Source organism: Ahaetulla prasina, chromosome 6, assembly GCF_028640845.1.
Source record: "Ahaetulla prasina isolate Xishuangbanna chromosome 6, ASM2864084v1, whole genome shotgun sequence".
NCBI lineage: Eukaryota > Metazoa > Chordata > Lepidosauria > Squamata > Colubridae > Ahaetulla > Ahaetulla prasina.
The window spans coordinates 44293783-44317449 of NC_080544.1; the positions used below are offsets into that span (position 1 = coordinate 44293783).

The 23667-nt window shown below is 40.7% G+C and overlaps 1 protein-coding gene across 5 annotated transcripts in view; it reads right to left on the bottom strand.

Moving 5' to 3' along the window:
• ZRANB1 (zinc finger RANBP2-type containing 1) overlaps positions 1–23667 on the bottom strand; it is a 68408-nt gene that overhangs the window by 17510 nt on the left and 27231 nt on the right. For all 5 annotated transcript variants that reach the window (XM_058187579.1, XM_058187580.1, XM_058187578.1 and 2 more), the window contains 4 exons: positions 21717–21904; positions 20943–21096; positions 3150–3221; positions 1428–1626 (listed from right to left, as the gene is read on the bottom strand). In XM_058187579.1, the coding sequence (XP_058043562.1) occupies positions 1428–1626; positions 3150–3221; positions 20943–21096; positions 21717–21904 (613 nt within the window). The remainder of the gene's footprint in view (positions 1–1427; positions 1627–3149; positions 3222–20942; positions 21097–21716; positions 21905–23667) is intronic.

The following is a 23667-nucleotide window of genomic DNA, read 5'->3' on the forward strand; positions in this document are numbered from 1 at the left end:
TCTAAAACTGCAAATAGTTAAGCTTTTAATTTTTTTTAATTATTTTCTTCTTCCATCATGTATTGCTTACTACTTTATAGTGCATGCTCATACAACAGCTATAAATTTTAGAAGTAAAATTTTAACATGAATAGTGAGATGGATGGATGGATGGATAGGAGAGTGAGAGTAAGAATGAGAGAGAGAGAGAGAGAGAGAGACTGAAGATAATTGATTATTATCATAGTACCATATCAAAATATAAAACAAAAATAAAATACAGAATCTAATTTCAGGGTAAGATATATAAAAGAAAATACAGCAATAAAACACATATGTGGAAAATATGAATCAATGATCAGACAGCAGGCTCTTAACTCAACTGCCTTATCTATAAACTTAGCAATTCAGCTCCCGATGTATAGATTAGAACCCAGGAGGAAATAGGACAATGTGTAAATCCGACCCCAGTGGATTGTTTTTTCAAGTAGGAATGTTAAGAAGAGCATATAATTGACAATCAAACAAAACATGAGCAATGTCTTCAATCGCTGGGGTACTGCATATACTGGTTATAATACTGATTCTGACTTTACGCCTACTTCTCAATGAGCCAGGATAATTTTTCCAACTCATGGTGTCTTCAGGGCTACTCCTAAGGTTAGCCTACATAGCCAATGCTGAAAGTTCTCTAAGTTAAATCCACACTTCTGGAGATAAGGTCAAAGGTAGAGAAGGCTGTGCTAGTACAAACTTCCCAATCACAGCAAAAACATAGATGTGATAAAAAGGTAAAGGTTCCCTTCGCACGTATGTGCTAGTCATTCCCTACTCTAGGAGGCGACTGTCATCTCCATTTCAAAGCCGAAGAGCCAACGCTGTCCAAAGATGTCTCCATGGCCATATGACCAGCATGACTAAACACCAAAGGCATACAGTACACTGTTACCTTCCCACCAAAGGTGGTCCCTATTTTTCTACTTGCATTTTTAATGTGGTTTCAAACTGCTAGGTTGGCAGAAGCTGGGACAAGTAATGGGAGCTCACCCCGTTAGGCGGCACTAGGGATTCAAACCACTGAACTGCCAATCTTTCGATCGACAAACTCAGTGTCTTAACCACTGAGCCACTGAGTCCCTTATAGATGTGATAAGATGTATAAATAACTACTTCAGATAAATCCGATTGGACCATCAGTTGACTAATTAAATGTCACTTTATATACTATATAGACACAACTTACTATTTGTATAAATTGCAAGTTTTTCTGCCACAAAAGTTTCAATATTTTATGACACAGCAAGATTGCAAAAGAATATTGCTATTGCTGTAAAAGACTAGCAAATTTATCCCTCCCAAATCTAAAAGCTCTGGATTTTTGTTAGAAAGTTAGAAGAAAGTTAACAATTAAAGTCATCCGACTGTACAGGAAAACCATTTCTGCTTACCAATGAGAACAATCATGTAAACTGTCATGAAGAGCTTTACGTAGCACCGAATCCTTATCATAAATGCCCCAGGTAGCTTGTAGAACTGAATCAAGCAGGCAATCTCCTGCAGTCCGATTCCAAAGTGCATAAAGTCTACTGTCCAAACGTGTACCCAGTTCCAGTGACCAGTTTATAATGGGAGATTCTTCTTCTAATTCTACAAAATAGAAACAGTACCCAATAGGCCATCTTAAATCCAATAAACAAGACATTTAGCACTTTTATTACTTTTAGATAAAGCAGATAAATTGCTTGGCTTTTAAGTAAAACTCTCTTAGCTTCAAGACAATAGTGGGAAGCCCAGCATTTCCAGATTGCCAAAACTGAAGTCTAGCAAGAAAAAGTTTATTGTCCGTTTCTTCTTTGCTGCCGTTACAGTAGTAGGCCCAAGACCCAGGTGTGCTCAGGAGAAAAGGAAGATAGTGGTCAGAGTTGAGTGTTTCAAGGTCTCTGATTCTGCCCTGTGATGCAGCCCCTCTTTCATCATTTCCCCTGCATTATATGGTTTTAAGGATATGTGATGAAAACATTATTCTAAATAAATAAAGACTGGAAACTCCAATAAAATTTTAACCTACCTTAAAATTCTTCTATTCTAAGGTTCCTTAGCAAAGAGCAGAAATTGTGGGGGAAATCAATTGCCAACTAAATGAATGATTCTCACTTGCTCATTATTTTGCACTACTGTATGTATTGACACATCCTGGAGTGAAGAGGCCAGGGAGGGGAGTGTAGAGATAGCTGGAGGGTTGTAGAAGTGGTGGGATTCAACTAATTTCAACTAATGACCAGGTGAGCGTGGCTGGAGGGGTCATGTGGCTGAGTGGGCATGACCAACTCGATATCACTCACAGCAAAGATGCGGCAGCAGAAGGCTGTTCGCGCTGATAAAGAGGTGGTGGCGGCAGGCCGTTCGTGCTGGCAAAAAGGCAGTGGCAGCAGGCTGTCCACGCCGGCAAAGAGGCGAAGGAAGGCTCACCAGACAGGCAGGTAGCTGGGCCATGGAGTGGAGGCAGTGGAGAATGGTGAAGGAATGGCAGGGCCAGCCAGTGGTGCAATTAGCCAGTTCTCCGAACTGCACAAATATTTAACAACTGGTTCACCCAAACCAGTCCGAATCCCACCTCTGGGCTGTAGCATAAATAAAATTCTTTCCCCTGGGAATTAAGGACATTGGTGCAGGTACTCGAAAGGTGCAGACTGAGGTCACCTAGCAACTGGACTGTGTGCTGATTGGACCATGTGACTGAAGACTGGAGGAAAGTGACAAAGTTTTAGTTTTAATTGGGTGTAAAAGCAGTGGGAAGTTAGAGCCAGTTTTCCACCAGGAATGTGCCAATTTGATATGTCCCAATAAAATGTTCTTTGAGGAAATTGCCTGTCTCGGAGTTCTTATTAAATGGGATCTAATACTTGGAACCTTGACATTTAGTGTATTATACTGCCACCTATACCCTTCTTATAAAACATCAAAGAAAAGAACATCAATTTATTCCTGTCACATACATATGCAATTTGTATATTTATATTTAGTTCTTCCCTGGTGTTCTTTAATAGTTCTATTCTTCTTTTAATTACTATTCCATAAACCTCAGGTGAAAGCTTTTCCAAAGCAAATTCTAAAACACAGACAAGTTAATAATATCATATTGTGTAAACTATATTATACAACATATTTACCTTTTTGGACATCCCTATCAAGTACTTCATCGAAAAGCTTCTCTTGAACTGTTGGCGGTAAATCTTCAATATCTGTAAAGGAAGACATTTGATTATTACACATCTGACCATAACAATTTACTTAAATATACAACTTTCTCTACTTTAAAAACTGCTTCACACAATATGATGAATACTTTTCAGAACAAGCTCTTCAGAACCCCCTCATTTCTTCATGTGGTTATTTTTCTTTCGTATCTAAACTCATCAAGTGATACCTGAGGTATCAATGCAATAGTTCCCAAAATGTATATAAAATCTTATTGTAAACCAACACCAAATAATACAAGAAATGAACTCAACAATGATTAAAATGTTAAGCAAAATTGCAGAACATAAGGTTTTATGGGTGCAGAGCCCTGGGAGTAAGCACCTAGGACCTTCTGAAATTGTTTCCAATAATGTATTTTAATATGACTTAAAGAAAAATATAAAATACATGGGTAATATATATAATTTAAATTAAATTAAATCTAGATTTACTGCTGGCCCTACTTAAAGTTTAAAATGCAACTTGTAAAAGACTGTGCATTATTGCTATAAAGAAATAGTGTCTTGATTATTCCTTTTGTAATGCCAGTTCCAAAACCTAAAAAATTACTTCTCTATAGATTTAAAATGTTTCTTGATAAATCCACTCAGGTTATATATTTACAACACAGTGTACAACTGAATTTGACAATGCAAGATTCTTGTATAAATCTATGTACAAATGTTATTTGTTAAAGTTGAAAAATATAAGTCCTTAAAATGTAAGCTGCAATCACATTAATTATGCATTATAAAAAAATCCCAAACTTTACCATTTGTCCTACCTGAATTCATGGTATGCATTGAATAGTAAATATATTTTTCTATTTCAAGATATTATATAAGATATAGAGGAGTTTGATCAGAGTAAAACTAATTAAAAAGTATTTTTTAATTTATATGAATCCCTTGAAATAGTAACATATTTGTGTAAACATAATAAATAACACAATCCTGTTAATTAGAGCTTCTAGACAAAATGAGTTTAGGAAAGTAGGCTTGAAAATTCTATTAAGACACTCAATAGAAAAGGCTTCTTATTAATTCAAGTAACATTATTCTTGCTCCCTTTCCTGGCCCACCCGACTTAGCGAAAGAGATGCACTAAAAATAATTATTTTCATTTAGTAGTGTAGCCAAATTGTTTTGCTTTACATACTCCAATGAATCAGAACAAATTAAGTATAATTGTAGAATTGGAGATAAGAGGTATTCTGCTTTCAAAGCCTCTTCCAAAAACTCTTTTGCAACAAAAATATATAACTCAAACATAATGAGTTTATATTGATGAAATTAGTTTTTACAAATAATCTGAAAGCACAAAAATGAAATGCTTGCTATAGTCATAATACAGGTTTCAAATAGAATGCCTGTTTAGGCTCTGTTGAACTGGAAAAAAATTTAAGTTCCTGAGAGTGGGCTTGCCATGGAGTACCTGAAGAAAAGTTCCAAATCAGTCTTGTCCGGTTGATGTCGCGACGATGTCAGATGCAGAAAATGAGTTTCCGCGTTCCCTGTGCTGAGTTCTCCCTGTTTGTGGATTCCGATAGGAGCCAAAGGCGCCTTGTAGGGGCGGTGAAGCTAAGGAGGGGCGCACTGAGAGGTTGTGGGAGAGATCGCAACTCTCCTACCCCAGGTTTTTTCCCCTCTATGCCATGGCGAAGAGAAGAGGCAGCCTAAAGATGGCTGCCACAAAGCTGGGACAGCCGAGAAACACCTAAGAACTGTACTGGAGCAGAGTCAGTGAACAGTGTCTGGAACTGGGTGAGAAAAATCCTTTTTACTTAAAACTCAATCCCAAAAGAATATCAAGGAAAAGAGAGGCTCACTGCTATTTTTAAAAGCAGTTATTTAACATTTTGAGAAGAATTTCAAAATTGAAGGGGAAAAAATCAAAGGGAGAAAGGCAAAAACCTTTAAAAATACAGAAAATTGGATTTCTACATTGGATAGGCTTTATTTTGGATAGGCATTTCAAAATGCTGGAACTATTTACTTAAAAAACTAGTATCATCTTTATATTTTGGATTGTTACCATTAAAATTGGATAAAACTGGTTAATAATGAAATCTGACTTAAGAGTCAAATTGTGGGAAATTTGACCTGCTGACAAAAGGAAGACATAACACATTCCCAAAATCCTGGAAATACTTGGCTATTGGCAATTTAAATGTGAGAATAAGAAAGACATTATTATTAAAGTGACCCCTGAAGGCTACAATACAAGACTGAATTTATAAAGGGATTTATGAAAGTTCTGGGGGGGAAAATTGGGACTATCCAGAAGAACAGGTCAATCAATTTTGGGAGAGAAAGATTTAGGAATTTTGAACTTTTTGAGAAGTGACTTTAGGTTTGAATATATGGTTTTTGGATTATTGGACAAAAGAGGGACAAAATAAAACTAAATGAGATGCTCGATCAGCAAGAAATAAGTGGAATTTGGGAAGAAAGTATTAAGTATCCTTAATACTTTGAATTTGGAAATTCAAACTATTAAGGATACTTTGACAAGAAGATACAAGGAGATTATGAATAAAATGCATAGATGGAGGGCTGGAAAACATGATACAAAGGACAAGGAGTGACCAAGAAACTCAGGAAGAGGAGGAGCCAATTGAAAGAGTAGATGAAAAAACAGAACCGACAAACCAACAAATAAAACAAGATGACAAAAAGGAGATAACAACGAAAACAATAATGACTGATGAAATAAACTGAGGGAAGAGTATTTTAAGGGAATTAAAAAAGGAACTGGACTTGCAGGAAAACTTTTTTGGAAGAGAGATAGGGGCAAGAGTAGATATTTTGAAAATTAGACAATGGAAAAGGGCAGAGAACGGAGAAATGTTTAAAATGATTGATCAAGATGTGGAAGCAGATAGAGATAAAGATCCAAGCGAGGAATATGGGAGGCAAGCTAAGAAACAAACAATTAAAGCTCTAAAGCAGGCAAGAGACAATGGATAGAAAAGGAATATTTTTAAATATTTTTAAATATCATAGTGGCATAATTAAATAATTATGCCACTATGATATAGTAATTGCCTGGAGGAACCTGCTGTAGGACCCATCTGCTGAATGATGACTCAGCCAAGGCAAATTTGTCCGATTTGCAATTCCGTATAAATGGCATGGGAGAGGCCCAAGAGGCCGCCCTGCAAATCTCTTGGATAGAAGCTTGGGCAGCCCAAGCAGTCGAAGTAGCTGCACTTCTTGTGGAGTGAGCCGTGATGCGACCAGGAATGGGTTTGGCCTGATGTTCATAGGCCAACACTGTTGTGACCCAGGCCCAGGTAGGTAGTAGGAAACTCAGTCAGTGTAAAAACAAACTTCATTCAAACAGCTGAGAATTACTTTATTCTCAGCACAGTTCAACTAAATTAAAGCAATTCCTCAGTCCTATCACCATTCTTAGTCCAATTAGGCAAACTGCCAAAGGCCTTTTTTGGCAAAAGTTCAGAAGACACCAATACAAAATAAATGCAACAAGACAAAGCTATTAATATTGTTTTCTGACAAAGAGCCCAAACGCCGTTTCTGGTCTTTTTAAGCCTTATGGGAGGGGCCAATCATCTCTTGGCCCTACTTCCGAGTCGTCCTCTTTGCTTGAGCTGCTCTTGCCTTCTGGCAGCTCTTCTCATGCTTGCATTAGGAACAGGCTCCTCCTGTTCCTCTGCCTCACTACTGTCAGTCTCTGGAGGCTCTGGAGTCTGCACCTCACTCCCCGATGGCCCTAGCCCCATCTCAGTCTCTGATGCTTTTAGCCATCGTCCGATGGTGGATGGAGTAACCTTCTTACCCATGAAACTGGGTTGAAATGAAACGAACAATGATTCAGTTCGCCTGAATGACGCAGTCCAGCTGATGTATTTTCGAAGTGCTCTGCGAACATCCAAGGTATACCAGCGGTGTTCCCTAGGGTGGCTGGGATTTGGGCAAAAAATTGGTAAAATGACCTCCTGGGCCCTATGAAACTTGATTTTAGGAATGAATGTCAAGTTTAACCTAAGAATGACTCTGTTTGGATGAAAGATGCACAAGTCTTTTCACACAGAAAGGGCTGCCAGCTCAGAAATTCGCCTAGCAGATGTGATTGCTGTAAGGAAGGCGACTTTGAAGGTCAGTAGTTTGAGACTGGCGGACCCTAGTGGCTCGAACGGTGGAGACATGAGAGCCTGCAAAACTAGAGACAGATCCCAAGTGGAATATCTGTGGACAGTTGGGGGTCGAAGGTTGGAAACCCCTTTGAGAAAGCTACATACCTTCAGATGTTGAGAAAGGGTTGTTGTACTGTCGCAGTGCAGGATAGTTGCCAAGGCAGCCACCTGTCTGCAGAGGGTGTTAGTAGACAGGCCCTGCTTGAGCCCCTCTTGCAGGAAGTCCAAGATGTTTGGAACAGATGCCAATGTAGGAACCAGCTGTGCCTAATTGCATCAGCAGGAAAAGGCATATAACAGGCCCATGGGCCTGGGAGAGTGGAGGGTGTTGTGTGTTTAAAACCTGGAAAAAAACCTTGGGAGTTGCGAGTTCTTTGGGCTGGCAAAGAGGTCTACACGAGTGGCCAAATGTGGCCGACAGTTGTTGAAACAGATCTGGGTGTAGGCACCATTCAGACTGATCAATGGTTGTCTTACTCAACCAGTCCACTTGTGTGTTGGTGATCCCGGAGATGTGCTTTGCCTGTCGATGTCCACCAATCGAGCGACTGTAGTACTCTCAGGGGAACTTTGATCCGAGTGTTCAAGTGACTGCTCCCTGCTCTCCCGGGAATGTAATCTCACCCAAGGGACAATCGCCAGTCAGAAGATCATCTTCCCTAACAACTGGGAAAGCAGTGCCAGAGGCACAGATCGTAGGGCCCTGACCTGTTCTACTATGGATTGACGTTCTTGGGATAGAAAGACCTGACAACTTTTTGTATCGATCCGTGCTCCCAAATGGATGATACTGGTCAAAGGTGTTAAATGACTTTTCTCCAGATTCATGGAGAACCCGTGCTCTTGAAGGGTGTGGATTGTGGCCTGAAGGTCCTGTCTCACTTGAAGCGGGGACGACATTTGACTTAAAATATTGTCTAGGTAGCATTGTATTCTGATAGGTGTGCCCAAAGGTGAGCCACCACCATATCTAACAGTTGGTAAAGCTCCTGGGGGCAGATGAAAGGTCAACGGGAAAAGCCCTGTATTGAAAATGAAGGCATGTGTAGCAGAACCTGAGAAATTTCCTGTGGGACGGTCTGATGGGAACATAGAGGTAAGTCTCCTTGAGATCTATTGATGTAAAGAGATCTTCCCATCTTATGCAACCCAGGATGAAATGCAGAGATTGCATTTTGAAGCATTTGTACTTGATATGTACATTGAGCTTCTTTAGATCTAGGATGGCCCTGCTTCTCCCCGATTTCTTTTGGACCAAAAAGAGGATTGAATAGAAGCTGAGGCCTTGCAGCTGAACTGGTACCGGTTCTATAACCTGAATGGCAAGCAGCTGCTAGATCTCGGCCTCCATCAGAGATTTCTTGGTGGCTTTCCTGGGCACCGAACATGTGATGAACCTCCTTGGGGGAATGAAGCAGAACTCTAAGGTGATCCCGAGCCTCACCATCTGTAATGCCCACACATCGGTAATCGTTTGTTGCCATTGGCTGGCAAACATTTTTAGATGGCCGCCAATGGGGAATTCTGACTGAGAGTCACTTAGCTGTCCAGGCAGCCCTTTTGGGGAGCCAGCTGTCAACAATAGGGTCGACAGCTGGCTCCACAAAAGGGCTGCCTGGACTGCGGCTGCCTAGCCCTATATTGGAAGGATGATCTTTCCTGGGAGCGATCCATGGCCTGGGGGTATGTCCTCTGATAGGGCGGGATGAGAAACCCGCCCTTAGGGCCCCAAAAGGACTGCCTGCAGTAGAAGGGACTAGTTCTCCTTTCTGCTCTCCTGTAGATGTGAGGAAGACCTTTCCTTTATCCTTGCCCTTCACCAGGATAGGGTCTAGCACCTCCCCAAAGAGATTGCCTCCTTTAAAAGGAGCAGATGCCAACCTCCATTTATATTTCATATCGGCCTGCCAATGACGAAGCCATAAAAGGCGTCTGGAGGTGACATTAGACGCTAACACTCTCGATAAAAACTTAGCTGCATTGAGGGTCATGTCTGCCGAGTATTCAGCTGCTGCCATCAGTTTATTAATATCTTGATGCAGTCTGGTATCCTCGGGGGATTCTCGGGCCTGCATTTGGCGTAGCCAGATTAGTGAAAAATTATGCCACCGTGGCTGATTGAATTGCCCAGGTGGCAGCCTGATGTGTCTTGCAAGCAGAGCGCTCCACCTTCCTGTCCTCGGTCTTTAAACCCTCTGCGTATCAGAGGGGAGGATGTTAGCTGTTGCCAGATTGGCCAGAGGAACATCTACAGAAGATAATTTTAGGAGCTCTAGATCCTGCTCTAGAAATTGGGCAGAAATTGACCCAGGCTGATTCCACTGTCTTTGGATGACGACAACGAAGAGCTTGGGAGAAGGGATAACCTCTTGCGTTGTAACAGGTTCAGTGACCAAAAGGGCACTTGGATCCTGGGGCTCTGTGGAACTGTCAAAAATCCCACCGGCCACCACCATGTTGGCGATTGCTTTGGCCTTGAATAACAAGGTCTTAAACAAATTGGGTCAGAAAAGTCCAGTAAATACTGGTTTGTCTGGGATGATACGTTCATCCTCAGAAAATTCAAAGTCCTCTTTGAAGTAGGGCTACATTAATGCCCTGAGAAATGGTTTGTGCAATAATATTGCAAAGCTCCTAGACAAGGCAGGCCCTTGATTTTCCTCTGGGCAGAGCCCCGCCATGGTAGGAGTGAATGTAGCAGATGGAGCAGAAGGTCTGCGATTTAACATGGCTGCCTGCTCTGAAGAATCAAACTAGAGATGGGAACAAGATCTCCTGCATAGGCTGTTGTTAGAAATTCTTGCCTCTCAAGATTGGTATCGGGGACCAGGATGACTGATCCTCTAGCAATGGTTGAGAGGATAGTTCCTTCTCCAAGGGAGTGCCCACCTCTTTATGTCTTGCCTGAATTCCTGAGCCTCTAGCTGCTTCCACCTGTTTCTGGGCCTTGGCAAAGTGCTTTTCTAAAGCCTTCTGCCTTCTCCTGGCATCTTTTTCAGATGCTGATAAAGTAGAACGGAAGGTGACAGCCTTAGATCTGGTGGATGGCCCCTTAAGTGGCAATTTTGCATTTTTTGGATCAGAAGCCTGTGATCTCTGAATTTTGGAAGACGCGACAAAATCACTGGGATGTGAAGAACTGTGGTCCGCCATTTTGAATGTAAATAAAAAAGCTCTAGAAATGCTGCTGCTGTTGCAAGAATAGCAGAGACAAATCCAAATCCTGGGAAGACCTGCTTGCAATTGGAGGCCGGCCAACCGATGGCAAAAGGTGGTGATTAAATCAGAGACTGAAGTTTCTCATCATAAAGCCCATAAGGCAGAAATGGCATGAAACTGGCAAAACAGCTTCTAGCGCAAAAAACAATCACCACAAGAATAGAGGGAGAATGGCACGTGACCGACAACACAGTCTCAAAAGGCTTTGATCCCTGAAAACAGTGCGAAACCAACACCACGGTTTACTCTGCGCTTAAGCCGACTGGTGACTCACATGCGACCAGCCTCAGTCTTGCTGAGGTTGCTCCGTTGAAGGAACAATCAGCCGATGTTCCCGCTGATCTTCTGACTCAGCGATGTTCCCAGCTGCCTGGCCAGTTCGACGCCAGCAGAGAAAGCATAGCCAGCACAGGCTGACAAACCGTGCACGCGGCAGCATGATCAGCTACGAAGATAAGGAAATGCTCCAATCTGAAGAAAAGCTTTTTTTCTCCTGTTTTCTCCTCAAAATTTACTTGCAAAGTCCAAGCAATGGGAAAACTGAAAAACAAGTCTTTCTAGGCTGACTGAGTTGAAAAACTGGAGCTCAGCCAGGCGGAAGAGGTGTGGCTAAGCAAATTCCAACTCAGTCTCTGGCCAATAAGATGAAGTTAACCCATTGTTTGGACTCTCCAAGCAGTGCACAGGAGAACAGCCTGTTCTTTGGAGTCTTTTGAAGGACTAACATGGCTGGTACCATTCAGATATCTAGGGACTGCTGTTCCATAGAAGAGGAATTGCCAAAGAAAAGGTACGACTCTCAAGTCCAAAAAGATGACATAGTTTAATAGAAGGGACCCACAGCACACCCTCTCTGCTCCGTTTAGTGAGCCAGGTTGAAACAATGGGAGAGAAGCAAACATATAGATAGCTTGGGATGGTTAGGATGATTAAAAACCTCTTTGGTATTTTTTATCCTTTTGTTCTTTTTGTTTTATGAGGTTCATCTTTCAGATGATTATATTCCCCTTTCTCTTTGACATATATTGTTTTCCTTTTAATTAGTTAGTTGTATGCTATTCAAAGACACTGTGGAGTTGGTCTGTGTAAAAATTTTAATAGGGTTAGAAAACAGACCAAATAAATCCACATTGACTGATAATGCTACATGGAATATAGGTCAAGCTGTGGCTGGGAACTTTTTTTTTCTCTGCCTTGTGAATATCTAGCCCAAGGAAAATCTGAGCAAAAGTAAGACTAAAGAGGAGGGTTTTCCTCCATAGATGTAAGGCTATTAATTATTAATATTATTAAATCTTTGTCAGTGCACACCATATATACAATGAGATCAGTGGTGAAATCTGAACCCGTTTACTACGGGTTCACTGGCTGCGCATGCACGCACCACACACCAAATGCCAAAAGGAGGCATAGGGTAAGTAGAATAGCATGCGGGAGGGGGGTGATCAGCTGGGGCATGCAATTTTTTTTTTTACTTTGAAAAGCATTTTTTACAACCTATTTGGCCTAATAGGTTGTAAAAAATGCTTTTAAAAGTTAAAAAAAAAGTCTCTGACGATCCCAGCTGAGCTGCCTTTTTTTTAACTTTTAAAAGCATTTTTTAAAAGAAGCGGCAAGTGGGGAAGCGGGCAACCTGGCATTGGGTAGGCATGAGCGGGGGGCGGGCAGGGATTTTTGCTACCAGTTCTCCAAACCACCATCGCTACCAGATCGGTCGATCCGGTCCGAACTGGGAGCATTTCACTCCTGAATGAGATTGGTTGGGCTCCCTCAGTGAAGACAGAAAATCCCTAAGACTAAGCCCAGTTTTCTATCTAAAAAAGGTCAAGTTAACCTCTTTCTGATAAGTCCACCCTGAGTGACTGAGAGTTGACTGGAATTATGCCCTACCATAAGCAACGAATGCTGCAAGTGACATGAATTTGATAGCCTAAGTCTATTCTTTTTTGTCTTATTAAACAGTATTATGTGAATCCTAGGTTGACAAAGCTATGATGGGTACCTTTAGTTATAGGACCATTTATTGATGTGAAGGACTTTGGAGGGGGGAGTCAACTCAGTGTGTTGTCTAATATAGAAAAATGCAGAAACGGTACAGCTTCGGGGGGTGGGGTTATGTGAAAAAATATTTCCAATTTCAATTTGATCAGCAGGAAGCACAGGGAAATGGGTAGAAACATTTGAATCTGTCTCTATATTAAGATATCTTCTCTATTAATTAGTGATGTTCAATTGTCTTATCAGGCTCTTAATCTTCTTGCAGTAAAACTTACCATGTCTTGATTTGTAAGAAATCAACTGTAACTAAATACCTAAATCAGAGAACCTGACAGCTGATAGCCATGGGCTATGAAAGATAGTGACTTGAAACATAAATGGAGTAAATGATAAAAATGTAACTGACTAAGTTATTTGGACACTGAAAAATAAATTAGAATAATTTAGAAAGAGGTCTGTTTGTTCTGAATGTGGTTTAATCATAAGCCTACTGATAGGTACACATAATAAAAATACTTTTAAAAACATGATTGATTTATTTAAAATGAAAGACTGACAGAAGTATTCAAGGATATAAGGGAGGAGGAGGAGGAGAACCTACATAAAAAAAGAGGTGACCCTCATTTAACAAACTTCCATTCATGTTTCAGTTATAACTAGTCCCTGAAATTCTGTCCATCACACTAAAGATGTGAAAGAATCTAGCTTATAAAAAAGTCATACACTATTTGCTACCTTCACTGCCATCTTCCCACAAGCAAAGTCAATAGGAAAGCCAGCAGGATGTCAGAAATCACAATCAGAATCTCTGCAGACCTTGCTTTAAAATGGCAATTGTAGACTACCAGAACTGTTGTTGCAGTTGTGACATTGTGTTTTATGACTGCATTGCTTAGTGATGGAAATTCTGGTCCCAATTACTATTGTTAAGTAAGAACCACCTATTATTAATCTTCCAAAAAAATAAATGGAATTCAATGTATGGAAAGTTCTGGAAGCTACCCATGACAGAGTGAAACAAATTACAATACCAATAAAGAAGAAGAATAACAGCTCTCAAAAGAAACCAGCATGGCTGAATAAAGAATTCTCTGACAAATTGAAAGATAAAAAGGACAAATATAAAAAGTGGAAAGAGGGGTACATAACTAAGGCAGAATATCAGCAAACAGCCCAACCCTGCGAAGATGAAGTGAGGAAAGCTAAGGCTCACAATGAACAAAAGGCTTGCAACAAAAGTAAAAAATAATTTAAAAAAGGTTATCCAACATGTTAAAAACAAGAAAAAAGTCAAGGAAACAATTAGTCCATTGCTAGGAGAAAGTGGCAAGAAGGTGACAAGCAACAGGGAGAAAGCAGAACTACTTAACTCATTTTTTGCATCTGTCTTTACACAAAGGGAAAAAACAGTCCAACTTATCAAAAACACCACAAAAAACAGATTAGGAACACAAGTTGAAATAGGGAAGAGAATGGTAAGTGAGCACCTGTCTACCCTAGACGAGTTCAAATCACCAGGACCGGATGGGTTACACCCCAAGGTTCTGAAAGAACTGGCAGACGAGATCTCAGAACCACTGAACTATATCTTTCAAAGATCTTGGAGCACCGGGGAACTGCCAGAGGTCTGGAAAAGAACTGATGTAGTTCCCATCTTCAAAAAGGGGGGTAGGAAATAGACCCAGGAAACTACAGACTTAACAGCCTGACCTCAATACCAGGGAAGGTTCTGTAGAAGATAATCAAGCAACAAATCAGCAAACACTTAGAAGCAAACAAAGTAATAACCAAAAGCCAACATGGGTTTGTCAAAAACAGATCATGCCAGACTAATCTTATTGTATTCTTTGACAAAGTAACAAAATTAGTGGATCAGAGAAACGCTGTCAATATAATTTACTTGGACTTCAGTAAGGCATTTGATAAAGTAGACCATAACCTACTACTAGATAAAGTAGAAAAATGTGAGTTAGATAGCATTGCCACAAGATGGATTCGTAACTGGCTGACCAACCGCACTCCACATGTAGTCCTCAATGAAAAGAAGGTCTGGAGGAAACGTAAGAGCAGTGTTCCAATATCTCAGAGGCTGCCACAAAGAAGAGGGAGTCATTCTCCAAAGCACCTGCAGTTAGGACAAGAAGCAATGGCTGGAAACTAATCAAGGATAGAAGCAACTTAGAACTAAGGAGAAATTTCCTGACAGAACAATTAATCAGTGGAACAACTTACCTGCAGAAGTTGTGAATTCTCCAACACTGGAAGTTTTTAAGAAGATATTGGATAACCCCGTGATGGCAAACCTATGACACGCGTGCCACCTGTGGAGTTATATTGGTGGGCACGCAAGCTCAACTCCAGTACACATGTGTGTGCCAGCCAGTTGATTTTCAGGCCCTCTGGTCCCACCTGAAGTCAGCAAACGGGCCATTTCCAGCCTCTGGAGGGCCTCAGGGGGTAGGAGGCCGTTTTTGCTCTCCCCAGACTCCTAGAAAGGCTCTGGAGCCTGGGGAGAGCAAAAAACAGACCTACTAGGCCCACTGTGCCATCGCGTGCCAAAAGCGGGGAGAGCGCAGGATGGGTCACGTGTGCATGTGCAGGTCGGGTCACGTGTGTATGCGCAGGGAGCATAGAATTATGGGTGTGGGCAGGCACGCGTGCGACCCCCTCGCGCTTCCCCTGCTTTTGGCACATGAAGGCAAAAAGGTTAGGCATCACTGGGATAACCATTTGTCTGAAGTGGTATAGAGTTTCCTTCCTAAGCAGGGGGTTGGACTAGAAGACCTCCAAGGTCCCTTCCAACTCTGTTATTCTGTTATACAATATACCAAAAATATGTACAGTTAATCAAATTAGAAGTTTAAAAAAGGGAACTTGGTAAGAATGAAGAGAAAAAGTTTGTGAATTGGGGGGGGGAGCATACAGAAGAATGATTGCTGAATGAGGATTAGAGATGTATTATGTAATGTGAATAGATAGAAAACAGTTCAGGTAGTCAATTGTATGAAAAAACTGTGTTGCTGTAGAGTCCAGACAACAGTATTTAGGACTACTGTGGCGTGTGCCTGGGAGGACAACTGAATTAGTATGTCATCAAAGTAACATCGTATTGTGACAAGTACCAGACTGAGAGATGTGGCCACCGTCGCTAACAATTTTGTGAAGGCCGTGGGGGCCAATGACAGGCCAACTGGCATGGGCCAATATTGAAAATGCCAACTGGCATATGTGAATCGCAGGAACCTTTAATGAGATGGCCGAATTGGGACATGTAAGTAGGCCTCTTTGAGGTCGACAACAAATTCACTCTCTTATGAGTCCCAAGATCGACCTGAGGGACTGCATTTTGAATCAGTGGTACACAATAAACTTGTTCAATTGCTTGAGATCCAAAATCCCCCTCCAGCTCCCAGAACATTTTGGCACCAGGAATAGAATGGAATAAAAACCGGTCAGCTGTTGTTCTATGGGCAGATTGATGGCGCAGATTTCCAACAAATGTTGGATCTGTGTGTCCATCAATCTTCTCTTCTCTGGGTTTCAAGAAACCAGACATTGAATAAAGCGGTTGGGAGGACTCGAGCAGAATTCCAAAGTAAGGTCTAGCCTCACTGTCTGGAGGACCCAAGCGTCAGTCATGGACAATTTCAATTGATGTTGAAAATGATGGAGATATCCGCCAATGGGAAAGGTGGTCTGGTAGTCACTTGCCTCACCTGAAGGGCCTATTGCCCATTCCTCGAAACAGCTTGGCCGGAGGCTGGCATCTACCCCGATCCCGGAAGGTAGACCTGTTGGAGGGCTGGTCGAATCCTTGGGAGTAGGATGTCTGGGAGTGGGACTCGCTGGGTCCAATCTCTGTCCGAAAGGGTTGCCTCTGTGAGTACGGAGAGAACCTACGCTCCGCCCTCCAATAAAAGGAAGGCATCACTCTCCACTTATCCTTATTTTCAACTAATATTGGGTCTAACGCTTCTCCAAAAAGATATGACCACTTATACGAAGCTGAGGCAAGTCTCCACTTTGATTTCATATCTGCCCTCCAATGGCATAGCCAAAAAAGGCGGCAAGAGGTGACCGTGGAGGCCAGGGCCCGAGAAGCGAATTTTGCAGCATCAAGAGATGCGTTGGCCGAATATTCGGTGGCTGCAACCAATTTATTAATGTCTTGGTGCAGCCTGGTGTCATTGGGCGGCAACCTCCCATGTAATTGGCAAAGCATGGTTGAAAAATGAAGCCAATGTAGCGGCTCTAATAGTCCAGGCAGCCACCTGGTGGGTTTTCCTGAAGGAAATTTCAGCTTTTCTATCCTCTGTCTTCAATCCTTCCACAATGTCATTGGGAAGGAAGGAAGAAGACATTAAGTTTGCTACTGGAGCATCCACTAAAGGAAGCTGAATTAACTCCTCCAGATCTGGCGCCATACAGTAGTCTTTTGTCATGAGTACTAGTGCAGCTAGGGTGCCTGGTTGGATCCACTGTCGCTGGATTACGTCAGTGAAGAGTTTTGGGCAAGGAATAATCTTCTGTTCAGGTGTAGGCACTGTAAACAGGTCATGTAGGTTTTGGATCCCCAGAGATTGTTCCGCAGGGGTGTCTTCAAGCCCCATGTTAGTCGTCACCTTGGCTTTATGAAGCAGCAACTTAAAAATGGAAAGGCAGAAAAGACCTGTGAAGGCCGGTCTATCGGACAGCATCCCTTCATCATCTGAGAACTCTGGGTCTCTTTGTTCCTCATCGCCCAGCAAGGAGTGTGCACCTTGAACAGAATCAGGATAAGATAGAGATGTAGGCAATGGAGTCATATGAACTGGGGCCTGCGCCTGTAAGTTGGCCAACATGGAAGAAATTTGGCCCCCCTGTTGTAGTCCTGCTGCTAGAACCCTTGAGATTGCATCTGCAATCACACTTTGAATGTCAAGAAATAGACTGGCACGCTTCAGGAACCGATCGTCTAGTAGGTATTGCAGCTTGCAACCCAGAAGATCAATGCCAGCCAGAGGAAAAAGGACTTCCTGTGGGCCTTCAAGGAAAAAGGTCGTTGTTCCCCAGTCCCTTCTGGCGACCAAGTCTGTAGCTCCTCCTCCATTTCTTGAGGTTAGATGACAGGAGTCTCAGAACCAGAAAAAACTGCTTCGGTAATAGAAGCAAGTTGAAGTTCTATATTCTGGTTTTTTTGTTGATCCTTGGCAGTGTTTTTCCAAGGCCTTATGGTGCCTCTAGCGTCCTTGTCCCAAACGAGGACCCCCTTTGTAGTCAAAGGAGTGGAAGGCTTTTGCTCACAGCACACCTAGTGCTGATTTTGGATTTGGTCAGCTCAATGGCTTGTAGCCTGCTGGCTCTGGGGGGACTGTCAGCCAGTTCAATGTCAGAGGACAGCTCAAAATCCGCCATTTTGACACACACACGCGCGCGCCGCAGTATACCGACCAGTCATGAGTCTTTCGTCAGGATTAGTCTGTAAAGACTGGCAGTCGAGGGCAGCTGCAAACTAGGAACCCAAATGACTGAGCCCAGCTCCTCTGCACCAGTCAGGCACCCTGATTGAAGTGATGATATACATTAGAGCTAAATAAGCCCTCTTGGTGCCACCAGTGCTGTCTGAAAGCAGTTCTCACTTTGTAACTACAACAGGACGTGTGAACAGAAGTTGGCCCTCAGTGCTGCTCCAGCATCTGGAGAGGCAGGTTGCCGCCAAATTGCAGTTTTAACGCCTGTTCAATTCAAAAGTTGTGACTGGAGGTGCAGGAGTAGAGCCCCAACTCCCTCAGCGCCGCTTCGCTGCAGGTCCTTCTCCTCTGGTTAGGCGAGAAGTTGCGAGAAATTCGCCCTAGCAATGTCACGCCGGCTGCCCAGTAATGACATGAAGGTGTGAACGTAAAAGCGCTCTCAGGGCCCCAGAAGCTTGACATAAGGGAAAAATGGTGCAAGAGCAGAATCAACTCTCCAGGCGCCATGACAGGATTAGAAGCCAATTCAATAGGCACGAGAGCCCAAGTGCTCTCTCCACGCTGCAAAGCATCACAGTTCCTTCAGAATTTGCCATGGCGTACTGGGCAGTGACTCTAGAGCCGCCCTGAAATGCTGGAGCTGAGAGGGTGGTGGTGGTTGTGTTGGCATACTGGGGAAACCAGCGCACACACTGGTGGCAAAAATGGCCAGAATCAACATACTGCTGTCCAGAAGTGTCCGGAAAGAACAGGACTCCAGTCGCTGCCAGATGCTTCCGATGGGCGGTGGCGGTCAGCCTGGAGTCCCAGGGGTGACCAACACACCATCGGCAGCGGAGGAGATAGGAAAACAGTCTGGAAAGTTGTCCAACTGCAAGAACTCCTTAGATAAAAAACAATTTCTTCAGCTCCCGACATTGGAAAATCCAATCTGAAAACTATTCTGTCTAATTGCCAGAGCAATGCTACACTCATCTCTCTAGAGAAACTGAGTGAACAAGCTGAGGCTCAGCCGAGCAGAGGAGACGTGTTCAAGGACGTTAAAAAATCTACACTCAGTCTCCGGCAAATAGACAAGGAATAACCCACACTTGGATTCTCCAAACAGCACGCTGGAGAAGAATACAGTCAAAGAGAATACCCAAATAGTTAAAATTTAAACAGTAATAAGTTACACAAATTTGCTTCAATCATCCAGCTCTGAAAAGGCAAAAAGGACAGCCCTTCGAAGACTGGATAATATTAAATACCAAACTGAAACAATCACCCTATCCAGGAACAGAAAAGTCCTGATTGCAAAAGGAGCATGGCAATTTGCAGGCTATTTATACATTTTAACCTTCCCAAGGTTATGGAAGATATTTTTTTTTTTTTAATTAGGCACAAGGTACTACAAGGTACTATTACAGGGAGGATTTACCCAATCCCCACTAATGGAAGGAAACTGCCCATCTGTCCAAAACATGATTCCTGCATTTTTTACATGCTACTCTTTTGAGACATCTTCCAGAAAAGATAGTAATATATTACACTCATTTTGTTCTTTTAGACTCCCACTGTGCTAATGTCAAATTTTGTGTGGCTATAGTGAAAATGCAGCAACGAATGGTTCAAATGTAATAAAACTGTCACTTGGGACTTAGACTACTAATTCTATTTTATTAATTTTAGATTTTGGATTAATTTGCTTTGTTTTAAGATAGGAATAATTTATTTTTTTTATTTTTTTTATTTAATTTATATACCGCCCTTCTCCCAAATAAAATCTCTCAAAAATAAAATAATATTATTCTCCCGATAATAAAATTATCTTTGTAGCAGTCACTTTCTGCTCACACCTTACAACCTATAAACACTACAACAGTTGTAATAATAAAAGGGGAAACAAACAAACAACAACAAAGGAAAAGGTAGTGACAAAAGAGGAGAATACACATATAAGTTACATGTGCTTACAGTTACAATTATTAATCGCTGAGCAAAATAAACTGTAGTTCCTTTTAGGATGTTGTTTGTATATCCAAACTACATCTACTTTATTATATAAATCATATAGTATACCACTAGTTCCCTATTCCACTATCTCATCAATTTCAGTCTCAAATGAAATTTCTTTGAAAGAAAACCTATCCCTGCACTTATTACACAATCACAAAAATCCTTTCTCAAACAGCAGTAGTCCCTACAACAGGTAGTTCTTACAATCACATTTGGAGCCAGAATTTCCATCATGAATCATTGTGGTCGGACTCTAATGTTACAATAATTTTTACAGCAATCATTAAGTGAATCACTGCAATTGTTAAGCAAATCACATGGTCATAAACCAAATCCTGTTTCTCTAATGGGTATTTGGTCACAAATCATGGTCACAAATACAGGCTGTTGCACATGGTTGTAAATGCAAGTCAGTTGACAAGGGTCCAATTTGCAATTAAATGACCACAGTGTGATATAATGATCTCAGTTATTTTCTCAGCAAGTACCAAAACCTGAAACAGAAGGGGCGTTGGTCTTAACTGATATGCTCCTTCTCGGGATGGTGGGAACAGCAGTCAGGAATGGGTTAACTCTGTCTGTCAGTCCTATCAGCTGACAGACGGAGCTAACCTATTCCTGACTGCTGTTCCCATTGTTATAGAGAATTGTAACACTTCCATAGAATATGTACTAATAAGTCTAATCAAATATTAAAATATTATCATACAAATCTAAAAATTTATCTAAGCTTAATTCTGTTATGAACAGTATTAGTTAACCTTGTTTGGTATCTCCACATGGAAAAAAATGCTTCATGAAAGTTTTACCACAACACCCACAAAAGAAAATTAGAAGTTGATATTTTTATACACTCTTTAAACCAGTTGAAGTATAATTTAATAGCATCTTGTAATTACCAGCAGGTAACGTAAATGTAACAAGGTCAGTTAGGAAATAGCAAGCAAAATCTCCCTTCCGTTGATGAAGCGATGCAGCAATTTCACGCCGGATTTGTTCAGTGAGCTCCGGGCACACCATAGCAGGAATGCACTTAGCTGCATGCTGGGACACCTGTAAGATGACATTTAGTTACTTTCTTTGCTTTGAAAGATAACATGTATTACAGGTACAAAAATACATTGTGAGATTTCTATTTCTACAGACACTTTTCAATCAATTTAGATACAAGAACGAATTAACAAGATTCATTATTTGAACTGCTGAGGTAGGAACAATTAAGAGACAATCCTAACTATTCCCCTTCACCCCATACTTCCTGTTCCCTCCCTCTTAATCTTTTAATGATAATTTTATCTCAGTTGTGCTTTCCATTTTTACTGCTTTAGAAATATTTATCTTCCCGGATTTTAACGTGCTGAAAATCTCCCAGAGTTGTTTCAATGCAAGGGGAGGGAATTTGCATGTCCCTAGAGTGCATGAGAGTTCCCATTAACTCCATGTAGAAGAAAATTAGTCACAAAGGATGAGCACTTTTTCTGATTCAGAAAATTAACTATATTACAAATTAAATGAAAAATTGTCTTACCTGAATAATCAGATTTAGACAAATCAAAGAAGACTCTGTTGTTAGTCTAATTTTTTAAGCAGCTCATTCTGAAGTTTAAACTATTACAGGCACCCAGATTCATTTAGTCTGGTGAGCGAACTAATGAGCAGTCATGAAAACTCACCTCTGTAAGCAGAACTGCTAACATATCTTGTCTCTGAAAACGTATTGCAAGGTGAACTAGTGTGTATCCCACATCAAAAGCAGAAGGCCGATTTAACAAGCGTACTTCATCTGCAGTAAGTTGCCGTGCAATATCTCCTCCTGATGATTTATAAGCTTCAATAGCAGCTAGATCACCTTCTACAACCCCTGGAGACATGGAAATTTTATCAGAATTTTTATTTTATTTTTAAAATTTCTAAATAAAATTTTACTTTCAGATTCTTGAAATCTTGTTTAGGGAAATAAAAATAGTTGTGATTAAATAAAAGCTTCTCTGATAACAACATAACATACACAAAACGCTGCAATAAGATTTTTTCCCTGTGTTGTCTCTGAAAGTGATGATACCTCTCTAGGAAACAGAATGCAAACTGCCACTTTGAAATGTGCGTGTCTTTCAATTTTATTCAGACATAATAGTTTAAGAATAAATCAGTTTATACATAGTACATGACCACTGTGAAAAGAACTTAAAACATTATATATTAAAAATGTTTTTAATATCAAATCCGCCTGTACTAACAATAAGAAAATCTTTGAAATGGATTTTAGAAGCACTGAATTATCTCACCCTCATCATATTTATTTAAATTAGTTAATATGAAATCCTGTATCAACTTGCCTAGGGAGATTTCACAACAGCCTGCATGTAGCTTGAATATGGTTAAGCATGATGCCATATTATTTACTGAATTCTTGTTAATCATAGCATACAACCTGTTGAGAGGTTTTTTTTATCCCATAAAACCACATTGCCCTCCATTTCACCCTCTCAACATTTTGATGGACTCATATTGGAATGAAAACATCTGATGGGTCCAAGATTACATACTGAATTTAATGATTAAATGGCGATGGAAATTCAAAGTCCTAATCTTGTTAGAAACAACTAGATCACAATAAGAAAATTGCCACTTTCCCGAATTCTCTTCTGCAGAAATAAAGAAAGATTTAGTAAGAGACACAACAGCTAAATATCAGGGATTTGGATTGCTGAGCATGAGGTTAGGCTTAAAAGTTGCAATGTTCCCTTCTAACTCAATGATTCCAAGATAAGATCATGTGTCTCAGTACTACAAACTGACGGTATAAAAATATGCTGTTTCAAAATAGGAGTTTAGAAAAACAACCATCCTGTATTATAAGAAGCCAACTGATAGAAAAGTGATGTGTTACCTGGAAAAAGATATCAACTTGTCATATCTTTGTCTCACAAAGGATACATCCAGTTGGTGCTCCATAAAAACAAAATATCAAGACTGAGGAAAAACTAAGGAAAAAATGCTATTTAAGCAATGACATGAATGGAAGATACTTTTTGAGAAGTGCTAAGTTAACATACCAGTCATGAATAAGACAATAAATGAATTGATTTTATTAGATTCATTTTAATAAAATCCCAAAAATTCAAAGAGTATAGTAAATTGCTTAAAGAAAAAAATAGATTTCATCTTTATTTAGGTTATTTTTTTAAAGTATTGTTAAAAAGTGGTTTTAATGGGAATAAACTTCAAAAAACCAAAAATTATGGTTCAAGGGAAATGAGAATTTTCTCTTCCCAAGGAACAAAGTAACTGCTGGAGATAAATTCCACTCTAGGGTCATAGTAAGCTGAAAGAGAAATAAAGTAAGTTGAACTAAATGCCACAGTATGAACAACATGAGAGACACAAAGAGATGAACAAATTATTTATGAAAGGAAAGTACCTTTGCGGAAGCAGAAAATAATATAGAATGTTATCTTCTAGATAGAATGAGCAAAAAATATATAATAGAATGTTGAAGAAGCTGACTACTTAAAAAAAAATTTTTTTTGCAAACGGATAATTATGCTTTACCTTAGAAAGTACTGTAGAGTTGGATTTGCAGATTTTGAAAAACTGATACTAATCTTTATTTAAGTATCTTTC